This window comes from Microtus oregoni, unplaced genomic scaffold, assembly GCF_018167655.1.
Source record: "Microtus oregoni isolate MIOR12 unplaced genomic scaffold, Mior012 000167F_ref0000252, whole genome shotgun sequence".
Taxonomy (NCBI): Eukaryota; Metazoa; Chordata; class Mammalia; order Rodentia; family Cricetidae; genus Microtus; species Microtus oregoni.
The window spans coordinates 845,864-868,398 of NW_024544822.1; the positions used below are offsets into that span (position 1 = coordinate 845,864).

The following is a 22,535-nucleotide window of genomic DNA, read 5'->3' on the forward strand; positions in this document are numbered from 1 at the left end:
ACATGCACTTGACATGATACACATGCACCCGACATGATACACATGCACCTGACATGATACACACGCACCTGACATGATAAACACGCACCAGCATGATACACATGCACCTGACATGATACACATGCACTTGACATGATACACATGCACCTGACATGATACACATACACTTGACATGATACAGATGCAGCAGCATGATACACATGCACCTGACATGATCCACACGCACCTGACATGATACACACGCACCTGACATGATTCACACGCACCTGACATGATACACACGCACCTGACATGATATACACGCACCAGCATGATACACATGTACCAGCAAGATACACATGCATTTGACATGATACACATGCACTTGACATGATACAAATGCAACAGCATGATACACATGCAGCAGCATGATACACATGCACCTGACATGATACACAGGCACCTGACATGATACACATGCACCTGACATGATACACATGCACTTACATGATACAGATGCAGCAGCATGATACACATGCACCTGACATGATCCACATGCACCTGACATGATACACATGCACCTGACATGATACACATGCACTTGACATGATACAGATGCAGCAGCATGATACACATGCACCTGACATGATCCACACGCACCTGACATGATACACACGCACCTGACATGATACACACGCACCTGACATGATACACACGCACCTGACATGATATACACGCCCCAGCATGATACACATGTACCAGCAAGATACACATGCACTTGACATGATACACATGCACCTGACATGATACACATGCACTTGACATGATACACATGCAGCAGCATGATACACATGCAGCAGCATGATACACATGCAGCAGCATGATACACATGCACCTGACATGATACACATGCACTTGACATGATACACATGCACCTGACATGATACACATGCACTTGACATGATACACATGCACCAGCATGATACACATGCACCTGACATGATACACACGCACCTGACATGATACACACGCACCAGCATGATACACACGCACCTGACATGATACACACGCACCTGACATGATATACCCGCACCAGCATTATACACATGCACCTGACATGATACACACGCACCTGACATGATACACACGCACCTGACATGATACACACGCACCTGACATGATATACCCGCACCAGCATTATACACATGCACCTGACATGATACACACGCACCTGACATGATACACACGCACCTGACATGATACACATGCACCTGACATGATCCACACGCACCTGACATGATACACACGCACCTGACATGATTCACACGCACCTGACATGATACACACGCACCTGACATGATATACACGCACCAGCATGATACACATGTACCAGCAAGATACACATGCACTTGACATGATACACATGCACTTGACATGATACAAATGCAACAGCATGATACACATGCAGCAGCATGATACACATGCACCTGACATGATACACATGCACCTGACATGATACACATGCACTTACATGATACAGATGCAGCAGCATGATACACATGCACCTGACATGATCCACATGCACCTGACATGATACACATGCACCTGACATGATACACATGCACTTGACATGATACAGATGCAGCAGCATGATACACATGCACCTGACATGATCCACACGCACCTGACATGATACACACGCACCTGACATGATACACACGCACCTGACATGATACACACGCACCTGACATGATATACACGCACCAGCATGATACACATGTACCAGCAAGATATACATGCACTTGACATGATACACATGCACCTGACATGATACACATGCACTTGACATGATACACATGCAGCAGCATGATACACATGCAGCAGCATGATACACATGCAGCAGCATGATACACATGCACCTGACATGATACACATGCACTTGACATGATAAAAATGCACCTGACATGATACACATGCACTTGACATGATACACATGCACCAGCATGATACACATGCACCTGACATGATACACACGCACCTGACATGATACACACGCACCAGCATGATACACACGTACCTGACATGATACACACGCACCTGACATGATATACCCGCACCAGCATTATACACATGCACCTGACATGATACACACGCACCTGACATGATACACACGCACCTGACATGATACACACGCACCTGACATGATATACACGCACCAGCATGATACACCTCCCCCTGACATGATACACATGCACTTGACATGATACATATGCACCTAACATGATACAAATGCACTTGACATGATACACATGCAGCAGCATGGTACACATACACCTGACATGATACACACGCACCTGACATGATATACACGCACCAGCATGATACCCATGCACCTGACATGATACACATGCACCTGACATGATACACATGCGCCTGACATGATACACATGCACCTGACATGATACACATGCACTTGACATGATACACATGCACCCGACATGATACACATGCACCTGACATGATACACATGCACCTGACATGATACATATGCACCAGCATGATACGCACCTGACATGATACACACGCACCTGACATGATACACACGGACCAGCATGATACACATGCACCTGACATGATACACACGCACCTGACATGATACACACGCACCAGCATGATACACACACACCTGACATGATACACATGCACCTGACATGATAAACACGCACCAGCATGATACACATGCACCTGACATGATACACATGCACTTGACATGATACACATGCACCTGACATGATACACATGCACTTGACATGATACAGATGCAGCAGCATGATACACATGCACCTGACATGATACACATGCACTTGACATGATACACATGCACCTGACATGATACACATGCACTTGACATGATAAAGATGTAGCAGCATGATACACATGCACCTGACATGATCCACACGCACCTGACATGATCCACACGCACCTGACATGATACACACGCACCTGACATGATACACACGCACCTGACATGATATACACGCACCAGCATGTTACACATGTACCAGCAAGATACACATGCACTTGACATGATACACATGCACCTGACATGATACACATTCACTTGACATGATACACATGCAGCAGCATGATACACATGCAGCAGCATGATACACATGCAGCAGCATGATACACATGCACCTGACATGATACACATGCACTTGACATGATACATATGCGCCAGCATGATACACATGCACCTGACATGATACACACGCACCTGACATGATAAACACGCACCAGCATGATACACATGCACCTGACATGATACACATGCACTTGACATGATACACATGCACCTGACATGATACACATGCACTTGACATGATACAGATGCAGCAGCATGATACACATGCACCTGACATGATACACATGCACCTGACATGATACACATGCACCTGACATGATACACATGCACTTGACATGATACAGATGCAGCAGCATGATACACATGCACCTGACATGATCCACACGCACCTGACATGATACACATGCACCTGACATGATACACACGCACCTGACATGATACACACGCACCTGGCATGATATACACGCACCAGCATGATACACATGTACCAGCAAGATACACATGCAATTGACATGATACACATGCACCTGACATGATACACATGCACTTGACATGATACACATGCAGCAGCATGATACACATGCAGCAGCATGATACACATGCAGCAGCATGATACACATGCACCTGACATGATACACATGCACTTGACATGATACACATGCACCTGACATGATACACATGCACTTGACATGGTACACATGCACCAGCATGATACACACGCACCTGACATGATACACACGCACCTGACATGATACACACGCACCAGCATGATACACACGAACCTGACATGATACACACGCACCTGACATGATATACACGCACCAGCATGATACACATGCACCTGACATGATAAACACGCACCTGACATGATACACACGCACCTGACATGATACACACGCACCTGACATGATATACACGCACCAGCATGATACACCTGCCCCTGACATGATACACATGCACTTGAAATGATACACATGCACCTAACATGATACACATGCACTTGACATGATACACATGCAGCAGCATGGTACACATGCACCTGACATGATACACACGCACCTGACATGATATACACGCACCAGCATGATACCCATGCACCTGACATGATACACATGCACTTGACATGATACACATGCACCTGGCATGATACACAGGCATTTGACATGATCCACATGCAGCAGCATGGTACACATGCACCTGACATGATACACATGCACTTGACTTGATACACATGCACCTGACATGATACACATGCACCTGACATGATACATACGCACCTGACATGATACACATGCACCTGACATGATACACACGCACCTGACATGATACACACGCACCTGACATGATACACACGCACCTGACATGATACACACGCACCTGACATGATATACACGCACCAGCATGATACACATGTACCAGCAAGATACACATGCACTTGACATGATACACATGCACCTGACATGATACACATGCACTTGACATGATACACATGCAGCAGCATGATACACATGCAGCAGCATGATACACATGCAGCAGCATGATACACATGCACCTGACATGATACACATGCACTTGACATGATACACATGCACCTGACATGATACACATGCACTTGACATGATACATATGCACCAGCATGATACACATGCACCTGACATGATACACACGCACCTGACATGATACACACGCACCAGCATGATACACACGCACCTGACATGATACACACCCAGCTGACATGATATACACGCACCAGCATGATACACATGCACCTGACATGATACACATGCACTTGACATGATACACATGCAGCAGCATGATACACATGCACCTGACATGATACACACGCACCTGACATGATACAGACGCACCTGACATGATACACACGCACCTGACATGATACACATGCACCTGACATGATATACACGCACCAGCATGATACACATGTACCAGCAAGATACACATGCACTTGACATGATACACATGCACCTGACATGATACACATGCACTTGACATGATACACATGCAGCAGCATGATACACATGCAGCAGCATGATACACATGCACCTGACATGATACACATGCACTTGACATGATACACATGCACCTGACATGATACACATACACCGGCATTATACACATGCACCGGCATGATACACATGCACCTGACATGATACACATGCGCCTGACATGATACACATGCACTTGACATGATACACATGCACCCGACATGATACACATGCACCTGACATGATACACATGCACCTGACATGATACATATGCACCAGCATGATACGCACCTGACATGATACACACGCACCTGACTTGATATACACGCACCAGCATGATACACATGCACCTGACATGATACACACGCACCTGACTTGATATACACACACCAGCATGATACACATGCACCTGACATGATACACACGCACCTGACATGATACACATGCACCAGCATGATACACATGCAATTGACATGATACACATGTGCCTGACATGATACACATGCACCTGACATGATACACATGCACCTGACATGATACACACGCACCTGACTTGATATACACACACCAGCATGATACACATGCACCTGACATGATACACACGCACCTGACATGATACACATGCACCAGCATGATACACATGCACCTGACATGATACACATGCGCCTGACATGATACACATGCACCTGCATGATACACATGAACTGGCATGATACACATACACTGGCATGATACACATGCACCGGCATGATACACATGCACCTGACATGATACACACGCACCAGCATGATACACACGAACCTGACATGATACACACGCACCTGACATGATATACACGCACCAGCATGATACACATGTACCAGCAAGATACACATGCACCTGACATGATACACATGCACCTGACATGATATACATGCACTTGACAACATACACAAGCAGCCTGATACACATGCAGCAGCATGATACACATGCAGCAGCATGATACACATGCACCTGACATGATACACACGCACCTGACATGATACATATGCACCTGACATGATACACATGCACTTGACATGATACATATGCACCAGCATGATACACACGCACCTGACATGATACACACGCACCTGACATGATATACATGCACCAGAATGATACACATGCACCTGACATGATACACATGCACCTGACATGATACACATGCACCTGACATGATACACACGCACCTGACATGATACACACGCACCAGCATGATACACACGCACCTGACATGATACACACGCACCTGACATGATATACACGCACCAGCATGATACACATGCACCTGACATGATACACATGCACTTGACATGATACACATGCACCTGACATGATACACATGCATTTGACATGATACACATGCAGCAGCATGATACACATGCACCTGACATGATACACATGCACTTGACTTGATACACATGCACCTGACATGATACACATGCACCTGACATGATACATATGCACCTGACATGATACACATGCACCTGACATGATACACACGCACCTGACATGATACACACGCACCTTACATGATACACACGCACCTGACATGATACACACGCACCTGACATGATATACACGCACCAGCATGATACACATGTACCAGCAAGATACACATGCACTTGACATGATACACATGCACCTGACATGATACACATGCACTTGACATGATACACATGCAGCAGCATGATACACATGCAGCAGCATGATACACATGCAGCAGCATGATACACATGCACCTGACATGATACACATGCACTTGACATGATACACATGCACCTGACATGATACACATGCACTTGACATGATACACATGCACCTGACATGATACACATGCACTTGACATGATACATATGCACCAGCATGATACACATGAACCTGACATGATACACACGCACCTGTCATGATACACATGCACCAGCATGATACACACACACCTGACATGATACACACGCACCTGACATGATACACACGCACCAGCATGATACACATGCACCTGACATGATACACATGCACTTGACATGATACACATGCACCAGCATGATACACATGCACTTGACATGATACACATGCACCAGCATGATACACATACACCGGCATTATACACATGCACCGGCATGATACACATGCACCTGACATGATACACATGCGCCTGACATGATACACATGCACCTGACATGATACACATGCACTTGACATGATACACATGCACCGGACATGATACACATGCACCTGACATGATACACATGCACCTGACATGATACATATGCACCAGCATGATACGCACCTGACATGATACACACGCACCTGACTTGATATACACGCACCAGCATGATACACATGCACCTGACATGATACACACGCACCTGACTTGATATACACACACCAGCATGATACACATGCACCTGACATGATACACACGCACCTGACATGATACACATGCACCAGCATGATACACATGCACCTGACATGATACACATGCGCCTGACATGATACACATGCACCTGACATGATACACATGCACTTGACATGATACACATGCACCCGACATGATACACATGCACCTGACATGATACACATGCACCTGACATGATACATATGCACCAGCATGATACGCACCTGACATGATACACACGCACCTGACTTGATATACACGCACCAGCATGATACACATGCACCTGACATGATACACACGCACCTGACTTGATATACACGCACCAGCATGATACACATGCACCTGACATGATACACACGCACCTGACATGATACACATGCACCAGCATGATACACATGCACCAGCATGATACACATGAACTGGCATGATACACATACACAGGCATGATATACATGCACCGGCATGATACACATGCACCTGACATGATTCACATGCACCAGCATGATACACATGCACCTGACATGATACACATGCACCAGCATGATACACATACACCAGCATGATAATACACATGCACCTGACATGCAGACACATATACATACACATGCACACAGTTCTGTGAACCATGACTAAAGGTGACAACTTTTGCCATGCTAGTTGCATCAAATTCTCAGAATGTGGTAAAACTAAACTATCTAATCAGGGGACGTAGAGACGCTGTTTGCCATTGCTGGATTAAGAACTCTCTTGTTACAGAAATGACCAATGAGTACTTTAAACAATATTATGTCAAATACTGATAATAGTTAGAAGAACAAACTATTTTAAGTTCTTTCTAGTAGTTTAGAAATACCACTCATAGAGTTGAAATGAAGTAAAAATCCACTCTATATTTTTAGTAAACTGTGTAAAGCACTAAACCTATGTTGTTTTTTTTTTTTACATATGTGCGGTATAATAATGTATGGTCTATAAATGCTCCTCTAATTTGACCCAGTTAATAAGCTTTGAGTATATAATATATCCAAACATTATGTGAAATGGCAATTAATTAGCTTCAATCACAAAAACATATAAAGTTTTGTGCAGTGACACCAGACACAGTAAATTCTTATTCTTTATTCTAACTTCAAAACATAAAGTGCTTGTAAAAAGTTCCATCATGTTTCTTTCTTCATATTAACACTCTTAAAATGAACAAAATACTTAGCCAGGTAGTGGTGGCGCACGCCTTTAATCCCAGCACTCGGGAGGCAGAGGCAGGCGGATCTCTGTGAGTTCGAGACCAGCCTGGTCTACAGAGTGAGTTCCAGGACATGAAGAGCTACATAGAAAAACCCTGTCTCGAAAAAATAAGAACAAAAGAAAAAAAGAACAAAATACCAGTAATGTTTTCTGGAAAGTTACTTTAGAAATTAAATGCCACTGCCTGGGCTTTCCATCAACAGACAAGTCAGAAACTCCAGAGAACTGCAGGCATTGGAGTCAGTTCAAGAAAAGAGGTCCAGGAAGGAGCGGCAGTTCCCACAAGCAGTGCTGGGTGTGTTTCCCGTGACTAGGGTACTTATAGGCTGTGAAGAGACAAACAGGTTGTATGTTCTCCTCAAAAGTGACCGGAAAACCATGCACTCAGAAAGCTATTCACTGTGTGTTCCCATGGCTGTGAGAGGGGAAAGGGGGCCACCCTGCCTTTGCTTCTACCACCCGTTTGCTAGCTCACTGCATTTGGACAGTGTGCCTGGAAGACTGTTCCCGATTCTGTGACTGTTTTGAGTTCACTAGCCCCATCATACTCATTACTGTTCTGGGAGAAAACCCTTAAAACTCTGAGGGAAAGAGGAGTCGAGTAGAAACAAGGAAAACAAAGAAAACCTCTGCTAAGCCAGGCTACCTATACATGGGACCAGAGAATGGGATGGAAGGTATATTTTTGCGATCCTTTGTGTGTCAATCTGAGGCCAGCTGCATAGCTCCCATGCTTTAAAATGTTTCAAGACAGGGTCTCATACTGAGGCTTGCCTGGAGCTTGCTTTGTAGCCCAGGCTGGCTTTGAACTCACGATCCTCCTGCTTCAGCCTCTCAAGTTCTCAGATTAGCAATGAGTATGACCAGGCTTGGTTTGCAATGTTACCCACATGGTTATTCAATCCATTAAATGTAGAGATGGACAGACACACTCAAAATACAATTATTTAACCATTACAAACACACAGAAATATGTATAAGAATAGATATTTGGCCACAGATACCAAGATTAAAGGATATAAGTAGTATAACTGAGAAGTGAAAACAAACATAGGTGAAAGAATTGAAGAACAGATATGGGATAGGAGGGAGATGAGAAGGAGAGATTTGAGTGTGGCGGGGTGTGAATAGGTGAGGTGGAGAACAAAAGAACAGGAAAGAGGTGCTCCGACTGGACTGCTGGGTTTCTCTTTGCTCAAGGCTTCAGTTATTCTCTGTGTTGTATGTGGGCTGTGCTCCAGCAAGGATTAACCTACTTGCCTCTGGTGGTCTCTTGACTCCCTGTGTGTAAAGCACCACCTGCATAACCTCCCCTTTCCCTTCCTCTCTGGAATTGGGCTCCTGGCTCCATTTTTTTCTGGGTTATTCCATGTGTCCTCAAATATGTGCCTGGTAGCATCAGTCCTCATAAAATGTGACTTCAAGTATTAACATAGAAATCCTTAAACTTACATGTGAGCTTACACTTTTTAATATTTCACCACAGAGCAGGCAACATGGGCAGATATAGAAAGGTCAACATCAAAAGGCAATATTTGACAAAGAAACTATTTCACCACTCAAAATGAATCAGCCTTCGAGTGAAGAAGGAAGCCATGATCTGGTGTTGGTGTTTCTTAAGGCACTTAAAATAGACATTTCAAAATTACAGCAGTATAAAATCCAACAATTTAGCATCTACTCTCTTGAAATAATGACCCAATTAAGACCTACCACTCATATACACAAAAAAGAAAGGAAGCCCAGAAATAAGAATAAGGTCTTCAGAATAACTTATTAATACCTGTTCCTCAAAAGGAGTTAGAAAACAAAGCTGGTAACAGTTCTACAGAGTAAAAACACATGCAGACATTTCTGAACCATAAAAGAAGCAAGGATAGTGATTGTAGACCCAGTTGAACCTTTACACTGGAGTGAGTCTCCAAGTGAGGGTTCTTTTCTTCAAAAGTAGTGAGATTATCAGCAAAGTTCTCTCTTCTTGGGAGGGATGGAGAGTGGTCAGGTGTTAACATTTCAGTTCCATGCACAATCAACCAACACAGGGACCAGATGCTGAAAGGATTCCAGCAGCCAGAACCCACAGCCCTCACTGCATGGCACAGAGGCTGTGTGGCAGAAACTCCTGCACGTAGGTAGCAGCTGCCTTGGAGAGGTAGGTCATTGTGCCAAATCTGCCACTGGGTGCGCTGTCATACAGAAGAGTACAGATGCCAGATGCAGGATCCTTTGCCAACATGACGTCATCTGCGCCAAGGGTTTTCTATTTGGTTTTAAAAGATGGGAAAACAGTGGGAAGAAAAGGTTACCAATCCTACCAAGCCAAACTCTGATGAATACACCTCAGAGCTTCCTTCCCATTGCCTATTCTTTGGCTGTATAAGCAGAGGGGGCTTAGGGTTATGAAGGATGGATATGAATTTCTACACATGGCATTTGCCACTAGACTCTAAATTATTTTAATTACTACTTAGAATTTTCTATTATAAAGCACTTTTGAAAATTAAATATCAATAATTGATTAAATGATTTATGTCTGTTAATAACAGAAATAATGTTAACACTTGGAGATAACCCAGTAGAACTACACCGGGACTTCCACCTTCTAGTACTGCTGATTTTGGCTTGTATTCCTCCATATAGTATTTGGTTCTATTTCTTTCTAAACCACCTGAATTCACAAACACTGTAGACATTCTAAATCTCAAGTCTATGTCTAAAATGGTTTATATTTTCTCATATATGGCCTGATAACATCCCAGAACACTTAAAACTAGGACTGTTTAGAAAATTTTGGATACTTTTGTCTTCTTTCACAGTGGGTAAGAGAAGGAAACATTTGTTGTATGTTCTGGGTATCATGTAGCCCAATCTTGTCTTGAACTCACTATGTAGCTGAGGCTGGCCTTGAACTGCCAATCCTCCTGCCTGCAACTCCCAGATGCTGTGACTGCAGTGTGCATCACATTAGGCAGCCTACCTGTTCTTGAAGGAACAAGTCATTGGCAATGTGTACTATTTTTTCCACAGCAATGATGCTTCCGATGCTATGAATTTCAATATCTGCCAGCATGGTAAGGACAAGGATAGCTTCAACCAGAAGCTGGCGGTACTCTGGTTGAGGTACACGATTCAGGACAGACTCCACATGGACAGAGAATTTAATCTCGCCTGGGGTCATCTGTGATAGAAAAAGTGAAAATCAATTTCTAGAAAACCTTTTCTTTGAAAAGCAGTAAAAAGTCCGGTAACTGCAGCCCTTTAATGAAATGGTGTAAATTGGCACAATCTGGTAATGTATAACAAGAGTCATAAAAGTATCAATGCCAAAAAAAAGTATCAATGCCCTCTAACCCAGAATATCATTTATGGGAGTTTGTCCTAAGGAAATAATCCAGAGAAGAAAAAGCTCCATGTGTACTAATGTTTATGGTAGCATCAGTCACACATGTGAAACTTGACATAACCTAAACATGGCAATAAATACATAAATTATGACATACTATAGTAACTTCATGAGGCTTTATGAAGCTATTTATGACACTAAATCTATGACCCAGAGAGAAAGCACTGAAGTCAAACTTGAAATGATATGTGTGTGTGTGTGTGTGTGTGTGTGTGTGTGTGTATAATGAGTAGAATTATGTGAAGTAGCTACAGACTGTTAGAATAAAACGGACCTTAAGAAATGCAGTTATGGGGCTGGAGAGATGACTCAGTGGTTAAGAGAGCACTGATTGCTCTTCCAGAGAGCCTGAGTTCAATTCCATCAACCATTTCAGGTGGCTTACAACTCCATCTGACTTCCACAGGGACCAGGCATGCATGTGGTGCACATACCTACATGCAGGCAAAACCCTCATGCACATTTTAAAAATTTAAAAAATTTTAACTGCAGTTATTTTGGGGTAAAGTAGATGGAGAAATGCTTTTTGGTAAAATTGTATTGTTTATATTCTATAGAAGCAAGTATATTTGGAGTCTAAAGACAGGTTAAAAACTTGTATCAGGAGCAAATGACTTTGCATATCTTGGAAATCTCTAAGCTTGTTTCCTTATCTATAAACTTTCTGAGAAAGACATTCTCTTCTTAGGTGTCTTACAAAATTGAACTGAAAAATCAAATTAAATAATGTGAAAGTTCTTTGAAGACTCCTAAAGGTATTAGGTTTACATTTTTACAATTAATATTTCAACACTGTTTAAATGCACAGAATACACCTGTTTACGCAGGCAGTGTGGCATTCTTTATTACACAAACGGCTTGTATGCAACAGTAGAGGTCTAAGACATTACACTAGCATTCAGTCCTGGCACATCCAGCTGATACTGGCACCACCACCAGTTTTTGAGAATTTTATATTTTCTAAACTTACTAGTCCTAGCTTGTTAGTACAAAATACCAAAACATCTGATAACCAGTGTCTGTGTTTCATGGCAATGTCTTCCAACCATGATTATTTATCAGTGTTAGTCTATAGATTAAAAAATTACAAATGCTCAAGTTTCCTCTCTGGAAACTCTAATTCACTAAGTTGGGAAAGAAAGTTACTCTAATACAGAGGTTCTCAACCTGTGGGTAGTGACCTTGGGGAGGGCTCTGTTGTGGAATATTACTTTAACTATGTGAAGGTGTGTTATATTTGTTTATGCTGCATTTAACAGTGTAAAGATGTATTGCTTTGCCTGCCCAAGGCATCTGATTGGTCTAATAAAAAGCTGAACAGTCAATAGCTAGGCAGAAGAGAGACAGACAGGACTGGCAGGCAGAGAGAATAAGTAGGAGGAGAGATCTAGGCTGGAGAGGGAGAGAGAGGAGGAAGAGAAAGGAGGAAAGAGAGAGAGGGAGGAGGGAGTGGGAGGACGGAGACGGAGGAGGGAAGAAGGAGAGGGAGAGGGAGGATGGAGAAGGGAGAGGGAGGAGGGAGTGGGAGGACGGAGACGGAGGAGGAAAGAAGGAGAGGGAGGATGGAGACGGGAGAGGGAGGAGGGAGTGGGAGGACGGAGATGGAGGAGGAAAGAAGAGGGAGAGGGAGGATAGAGGAGGGAGAGGAAAGTAGGGAAAGAATGAGAATTATGGAGAAAGAGAGGGAGACATCAGGGCCACCCAGTCAGACATCACCAGCCAGCCAGATGCAGAAGCATGGAAAGTAGGGCATACAGAATGAAAGAAAGGTAAAAAGCCCTGAGGCAAAACACAGATGAAGAGAAACAGGTTATTACAAGAGCTAGTGGGACAAGCATAAACTAAGGCTTTAGCATTCATACTTAATAATAAGTCTCCATGCCATGACTTGGGGGCTGGCAGTCCAAGAAAGTCTACTACAGGGGTCACATAACAGATATTTACATTATAATTCATAACTAACAAAATAACAATTATGAAATAGCAACAAAAATGATTTTATGGTTGGGGGTCACCACAACATGAGGAACTGTATTAAAGGGTGGTAGCATTAGGAAGGTTGAGAACCACTGCTCTAAAATATGATTAGATGTCAATATCAGCACAGGTCTACAAGTATCCTATTGGAGAAAGGTTGGGGTGAAATAGATGAGACAATATAGGAAGCCATTCATTCTTATGTTTGTAGCCTTTTTGCCTTCTCCAACTTCCAGTCTCACGTAGAAAAAACTTAGTCACTGCAAAAAGCTATTCTTATTAATAAAACAAATAATTATCCATGTTTATGGTGTGTATGTGTCTGTTATATACATGTATGTAGGTGGGTAAATGTGGAAGCCAGAAGCTGACATGAGATGCTTTTCTTAATTGTTTTCCATCTTTTTTTTTGAGGCAGGGTCTCTCACTGAACCTGGAGTATTCCATTTCAGCTAGACTAACTGGCCAGCAAGCACCTGCAATGCACCTGTCACTACATCTGAGTTGGCATTACAGGCTTGCACAGCCATGCCCATTTTTATTTTACATGGGTGCTGGGGATGCAAACTCAAGTCCTCATGCTCGCTCAGCAAAACTAGAACCATATTATTATTGTCTAATATTCCCATTCCATTTTTACCTCCTTCATGCATTTTATAGTCAATTGACTGCAGCATGAGTAGTAACCCAGAAACAGATACTGGGATTCAAGCTGAAGATCAGAAAAGCAAAGCAGCCAGCCACTAGAGAGATCTTACCTCTACCAAGGCTCAGACAAAGGGGTGATCCTGCAGTGCTCTAGACCACAATGCTCAGACTCCACTGAGTTCCTGTGTCTTCCCCTTTATATTCCTCTCTCTGCCCAGCCATATTGCTCCTTTCTCCACCCCCTTAGTGCTGGGATTAAAGGTGTGCGATCCCAAATGCTGTGTGAGCTCTGTTTCTCTTTTAGATAGATTCAATCTCATATAGCCCAGGGTGACCTTGACACAGAGATCCCTGTGTCTATCTCCCAAGTCCTGGGATTAAAAGTGTGCGCCACTACTGCCTGGCCTGTATGGCTCACTAGTATGACTGCTTTGCCCTCTGATCTTCAGGCAAGCTTTATTTATTAAAACACAAATAATATACCACTATAATTGATTCATAAAAGGATAAGTCTGTTTCTTTGACAACTAACTGATATATTTAGTTTCAATAATATAAATTCAATAAATATCAATTTCATAATTGATAACTGAAATATTTCAGACAGGCGAGCTTTCCATCATGTATATGTAAAGGACAGAATCTTACCTCCCTTGTGGTTGAAGAAGGAAGAACAAAACCTTCCACAGAAAGTCCATGACACTGCAAGGTAGAAAAACATGTTATGACCAGAGATGAAGTAAGAGCTGGGAGGCAAGAAGGAGAGACTTCATATTAATAAGGTTATGATTTGAGCAACCACAGGCCAGCTGGAGGTCCTGTAGTCCATGTGCCCAAGAATGGGTTCATGATTTCTAAGTGCCAAGATTTAGGATGGGACTACCATAGTTCATCCTCTTCTTAGGGTAGTGGAGTGGGCAGGGTCAATCTTTCTGGGATAGACTAGACACCAGATTCAGAGACCACCTAGAAGAGTATCATGCAGGTCCCAGAGTCATTACCAGGAGGCCTTCAAGGCCTGGCAAGATGACTTGACAGATAAAAAGTCCTTGCCAACAGCCAAGCAAGTCCAATAAAAAGAGATTACTCCCATAATCCCAAGCAAGGGAGGAAAGGGAGAACCTACTCCACAAAGTTGTACTCTGACCTTCACATGTATGCTATGGTATGTGCTTCCTACCATAGTGTGCGTACGCACATGCACGATCATGTACACACACACACACACACACACACACACACACACACACACACACTTTTAAGAAAGCAGATAGGCCTTCAAGAGACTGAGGCTGCCGGACATGACTCACAGTAGATATTAATGTACGTGAGCCATTTCTACTTGTTGTAGTTGAGTCCCTTCTTAATGCTCTTATCCTGTCCTATTCTTCCGCCACTTTTTAACATTTTAAATACATTATTTACTGTTTATTACTTATTATAAGTAATATAAGTTTCACAAGAACAGAAATTATTGGCTATTTAGACTTTTCTCATAGGAACACCTACAACAGAGTCTGGAATTCAGTAGGTGCTCAATAAATGCTATTATCATCATTATTATTATTTGAGACGTGGTTACAAGTCACCTAATCTGTCTCAAATTCACTATGTGGCTGAGGTTGACCTTGAACACTGAAGTCCTGCCTTCATTTCCCTAGTGCCTTCAAGTACGTGTGTGAAGCACCATACCTGAATCAACAGATACATTCAAATTCTTTACTCTATTAATCACATACTTTAAATTCCAAAAATGCCGAAACACTATATAAAGCAACCACATATGAGTGACAGGTTTATTGGCTCTTTTGGACAATTACATGCAATATTCCATACTCAAGTAATCTCTGTACAGACAATTAGTAGCTTTGAAACATGTTAGAATTATTGTAACATTCATGCCTGGAAAGGCATGTGTTCTATCTCTTACTTTAAGACCCTAAGTCTGGGGGGCTGGAGAGAGTGGTTAAGAGCACTGACTGCTCTTCCAGAGGACCTGAGTTCAATTCCCAGCAACCACATGATGGCTCACAACCATCCATAATGAGATCTAGTGCCCTCTTCTGGCCTGCAGGCATACATGTAGACAGAACACTGTATACTAAATAAATAAATAAACTTAAAAAAAAAAGACCCTAAGTCTGGGTTTTGATTTTGGTAAAATAAATAAATGAATGAATGAATGAGTATGGTAGTTCACAACTGTAATCCCAGCAGTCAGAAGGTAAAGGCAGGGCATCTGTTCAAGGTCATCCTTGGTTACAATGAGACCAGCCTGAGATATATGAGACTCATCTCAGACGAGAAAAACCAATCTGTATTTGTATAAATGAGACCAATCAATGAACTTAATGGTCTTCCTGGCCGTCTCCTATCACTACCATAATGACGTGATATGCCCTTACAAGTCGTTTATAAAGTATGCTTTAGAAACAGGAACAAATATTAATCACACCAAGAGTTTTATTTAGGCCTGGAGTGGTGGTGCATGCCAGCAATCCTAGGACTCCAGGAAGCTAAGGTGGGAGGATCTTGATTTGGAGGCCAGCCTGGACAATAACAAAGCCCTGTCTCCAAATAAATAAATCAGAGCTGGAGAGTTGGCTCAAAGGTTAAGAGCACTTACTACTTTTGCAGAAGACTCAAGTTCAGTCTCCAGTACCCACATGATGGCTCACAACCAACTTCCTCTAAGTCTAGTTCCAAAGGACCCAATGACATCTTCTGTCCTCTGTTGGTACCACATATGCACACACACATGAATGCATGTATGTATGTATGTGTGTGTATACACACACATATATAAAATGATTAAATATAAAAAATTAACAATAAAACAAGAGTGTTCTTTAACTGCTAGTATCATTGCAGCTTTTTATTACTTTAGTGGTTTTCATCTAAGAAAAAATATCAGTAAGAGCAACTTCTGCAAACTCCCCATATACTTCACTGTTTTGTTTGTTTGTTGTTTTCCTTGTCGAGACAGGATTTCTCGAAGATCAACTTGCCTCTGCCTCCGGAGTATTGGGACTAAAGGCGTGTGCCACCATTCTTGCTTCCACCTACTTTTGGTAGTGACAATGGATATGAACAGCTTAGAGCTGCAAATAACATTTCCACTCTCATAATAACAACAAAGAAAGCGAGCCACAGCATCACATTATTGACTGGCAGCAAATACAGTGCAAAATCTCACAGTGCTCAACTATGACCCCAAACAGAGAGGTTCTGATTTTTAAAACCTTATTCAGAAACAATACCCCCAGGTGATGGTGACTCATACCTTTAATCCCAGCACTCGGGAGGCAGAGACAGGTGAATTTCTGTGAGTTTGAGGTCAGCCTGGTCTACAAGAGGTAGTTCCAGGACAGGTTCTAAAGCTACAGAAAAGCCCTGTCTCAAAAATACCAGAAAGGGGAAAGAAAACAAAAGAAAAAGAAAAAATACTACTGCAACAATAAGAACAATAGAGTAAATTATTAATAATGCCACAGTGATCAATCAATTTTTCCTGTTTTTGTCATGTAATGGTTATGCCACATGTCAGCAAGACAGATTCATGATTTTAAGAGGGGAATAAAGAACAACACTGTGTTACACTCACTTTTTGCAAAATTTTCCATACTTTTTGATAAAATCCGATTGGTACTCTATTTAGTGCTCCATCTAGTCTTCTCCGCCGTTGCCATTGACCTTGACGACTATCTTTAGATGTCTGTTGACCATCCACAGTAAAAAAGGATCCACTACTTGCAGCAATACAGGCTGCAGGTGACTTGGGAGAAGAAAAAAAGTAAATCCAAAGTGATCACTGCCCCTATGATCAAGTATCATAACAGTTATATTTTAAATTGAAAACCTGCACGCTCTAACATATAGCAAAGAGAATAGTAAATACTCTATAAAACGAGAAAGCCAAAGTAACGATGTGACTACAGCTTGCAGGGTTGTAACATTGTATAAACATTTAAAATTATTTCATTTATTTGTTGAGATTATAGTATAATTACTTCATTCCCCCCTTCCATTTTCTCCTTTCAAAGCCTCCCATATGTCCCTCTTTGCTTCCTTTTCAAATTGGTGGCCTCTTTTTAATTGTCATCATATACATATATGTATTCTAAATATAAAATACAACCTGCTCTAGAACTCTCAACACAGGAACCTAAAATGGCTGAGAGACCCTTAAGGAAATGTTCAACATCCTTAGTCATAAGAGAAATGCAAATCAAAACAACTCTGAGATTCCATCTTACGCCTGTAAGAATGACCAAGATCAAAAACACTGATGACAACTTATGCTGGAGAGGTTGTGGGGAAAAGGGAACACTTCTGCATTGCTGGTGGGAATGCAAGCTGGTACAGCCCCTTTGGATATCAGTGTGGCAATTTCTCAGAAAATTAGGAAACAACCTTCCTCAAGACCCAGTAATACCACTTTTGGGTATATACCCAAAGGATGCTCAATCGTGCCACAAGGACATGTGCTCAACTATGTTCATAGCAGCTTTGTTTGTCATAGCCAGAACCAGGAAATAACCTAAATGCCCCTCGACTGAAGAATGGATAAGGAAAGTGTGCCACGTTTACACAATGGAGTACTACACAGCAGAAAAAAATAATGACAGCTTGAATTTTGCAGGCAAATGGATGGATCTAGAAAACATCATTTTGGGTGAGGTAACTCAGACACAGAAAGACAATTATCACATGTACTCACTCCTAAGTGGTTTTTAAACATAAATAGAAAAAAACCCAGCCCACAAATCACAATCCCTTAGAGAACCTAGACAACAATGAGAACCCTAAGAGAGACATACATGGATCTAATCTACATGGGAAGTAGTAAAAGACAAGATCTCCTGAGTAAATTGGGAGCATGGGGACCTTGGAGAGGGTTGCAGGGGAGGGGAGAAGTAAAGGGAGCAGAGAAAAATGCATAGTTCAACAAAATCAATAAAAAATACAACCTATTCAGTCTGTATAATGTTACTCGAATGTATGTTTTTAGGGCTGACCATTTGATAGTGGATAATTAATTGTTGTGCTCTTCCCTGGGGAAATGTACAATCATTTTATAAAGTACTCTGGTGATTCAGAGTAGCAATGATAAAAATACCAATAATACAGGACATTGTCTGTTTATCGGCTTTAATCTAACTTCTATCTGTCTATGACTTTTAACATAAGTCTCTGTATGCTACTTTTCTATTGCTATGATAAAACACTGTGACCATGGCAACTTATAAAAGTAAGCATTTAATTGGGCTCCGGTTCCAGAGGGTTAAGAGTCCACGATGGACGACAGTGAAGGCACTAAAAGTTCCGAGAGCATTAGAAGGGAGAGAAATTGTGTTTGAAACAAATGGTGCTAAATAAGTGGCCATCCACATGCTAAAGAATGAAGCTGCACGCTTTTGCACACCGTATGCAAATATGAGAGCCCAAAGGAATTGTTTGGGGGAAAAAAGACAAAGAGCCCTGAGACAAATAAAACCACAAAAAGGAAAATCAAAACAAGCAAAAGGCGAGTAAGACAAAATCCCCACACCAAACAAAACATTACATCTACAGAAAAATAAAACACCAAAAACTCAAAACCAAAAAATTCATGGAGTACATTTATGTTGCCATGGGGCCTGCCCTTGAGAGTGGTTAAAAATAGAGTCAACAAGGCAGACCAGAACACAGGAATGTTGTTCTGGCAAGTCATTTTTACAGGTCTGGCACTTGGGCTGCAGTGTGGAAATGTGGCCTTTGGGAGGGATTATGTCAACACTGCAGTTTATGTCCAACATCTGCTTTCCTCCTGGGAGTCTGGAGTTTGGGGATATGCCGGACAGAGGCTGTTTTCATGACCAGTCCCAAACAAAGAGCCTGGGTTCTGCGCTGGGTCTTTAGCTATTCTGCTCACAGCACTGCACTTACGCTGTGACAGGGCACTGGAGGGGTTGTAATGCATCCTCTATGGCTCTGCTGTGGGAGCGCTCTAGAATCTTGTGTGGTTTTCCATGGGCTTCACCCAGTGTACCTTTTCTTTTGCTGATTTTGTTTATCCTTTTGATGTACTAATCATACCTTTATGATTATGTGATTAATTCTGTGACTCCTAGTAAATTACTGAGGCTGGAGATGGTCTTAGGGAGTTCCCCCTCCTAATACAATCATAGCCCCAAATGTAAGGGCTAAAGCTATTTTAATAAAATTGTTAAAATATAGTGTATAGTCCAAAACAGCATTAAATTTTTGTGGCATTGATTTAGACAACAATTTCTTAGATGTGAATGACATAAGAAAAAATAGAAAATGGAAGTTAAAACAGAAGACTTTAGTTCTTCAAAGAACATAAATAGAAATGTAAAGGAAATCCACAGAAAGAGAAAATATATGCAAATCACATATTCTATAAGGATGCTGCATTTAGAATATAAAAAGAATCCTTGTAACCCAAAAATGTAAAAAGCCCAATTTAAAATGGTTAAGGAATCAGGGAAATGCAAATTAAAACTACTTTGACATTCTGAGTCACTGGCTAATTGACTATCATTAAGAAAACAGAGTCTGATGATGGTGGTGGCGCACACCTTCAATCCTAGCACTGGAGAGGTAGAGGTAGGTGGATCTCTGTGAGTTCGAGGCTAATCTGGTTTATAAAGTGAGGGCAGCCAGGAATATACAGACAAACCCTGTCTCAAAAAAAAAAAAAATGTTCGAACGAATGAATAAATAAATAAATAAATTCTGGCAAGGATCTGGTGGGGGAAGGGGAGCCTTTATTGACTGTAGGTACTTTGGAAATCCTTGTGGCAGCTTCTCAAAAGATGACAAAAGACAACTGCCATTTAACACAGCTATACCATTTCTGAGCATCTAACCAAAGGATTCTACATCCCCACCATAAACTTGTACAGTCATGTTTATTGCTAGTCTAGCCACCACAGCAGGGTAACGGGAATGAGTGAATAATGAAAATGGAACATACACACAATGGAACTTTACTGCAAAGAAAAATGAAATTATGAAAAATTTGTAGGAAATATATATGACTGGAAATTATTGAGGTAACCCAAACTCAGAAATACAAATGCTGCATGTCCTCTCTTATATGCGTCTATCCTATCTATCCATTAGTGTTTATATATGTATATATGTGAATGTAAGTACTTTTGTTAGGTATTTTTTTTTCACAGCGACAGGAAACATAACTATACTCTGAGAGAAATGAAAATACACAGATTTGGTTAATTTTGTGTCAACTCAACACAAGATAGAGTCATTCAGGAAGGAGCCTTAATTAAAAAAATGCTTTCATAAAATTAGGCTATAGGAGCCGGGCGATGGTGGCGCACGCCTTTAATCCCAGCACTCGGGAGGCAGAGGCAGGCGGATCTCTGTGAGTTCGAGACCAGCCTGGTCTACAGAGCTAGTTCCAGGACAGGCTCCAAAGCCACAGAGAAACCCTGTCTCGAAAAACCAAAAAAAAAAAAAAAAAAATTAGGCTATAGGAAAGCCTATAATGCATTTTCTTAATTAGGGATTGAGGGAGGGCCCAGCCCATTGGGGGTGGTGCGAGCCCTGGGCAGGTGGTCCTCAACTATGTAAGAAAGCAGGGGTGAACACTCCATGGGAAGAAAGCCAGTAAGCAGTGCTCTTTCTTCCCTGGCCTCTACAGCAGCTTCTGCTTCCAGGTGCCTGCTGTGTTTGAAATCTTGT

The 22,535-nt window shown here is 42.0% G+C and overlaps 1 protein-coding gene across 1 annotated transcript; it reads right to left on the reverse strand.

Annotated features, from left to right (window-relative positions):
• Positions 1–8,648: 8,648 nt before the first annotated feature.
• Positions 8,649–18,600, reverse strand: LOC121445222 (phosphorylase b kinase regulatory subunit alpha, skeletal muscle isoform-like). The gene is made up of 4 exons (XM_041647248.1): positions 18,427–18,600; positions 15,471–15,524; positions 11,772–11,972; positions 8,649–11,054 (listed from the first exon to the last, which is right to left on the reverse strand). Exons 3-4 carry the CDS (start codon positions 11,970–11,972, stop codon positions 10,881–10,883), a joined length of 375 nt encoding a protein of 124 aa, XP_041503182.1. The 5' UTR covers positions 15,471–15,524; positions 18,427–18,600; the 3' UTR covers positions 8,649–10,880.
• Positions 18,601–22,535: the final 3,935 nt, after the last annotated feature.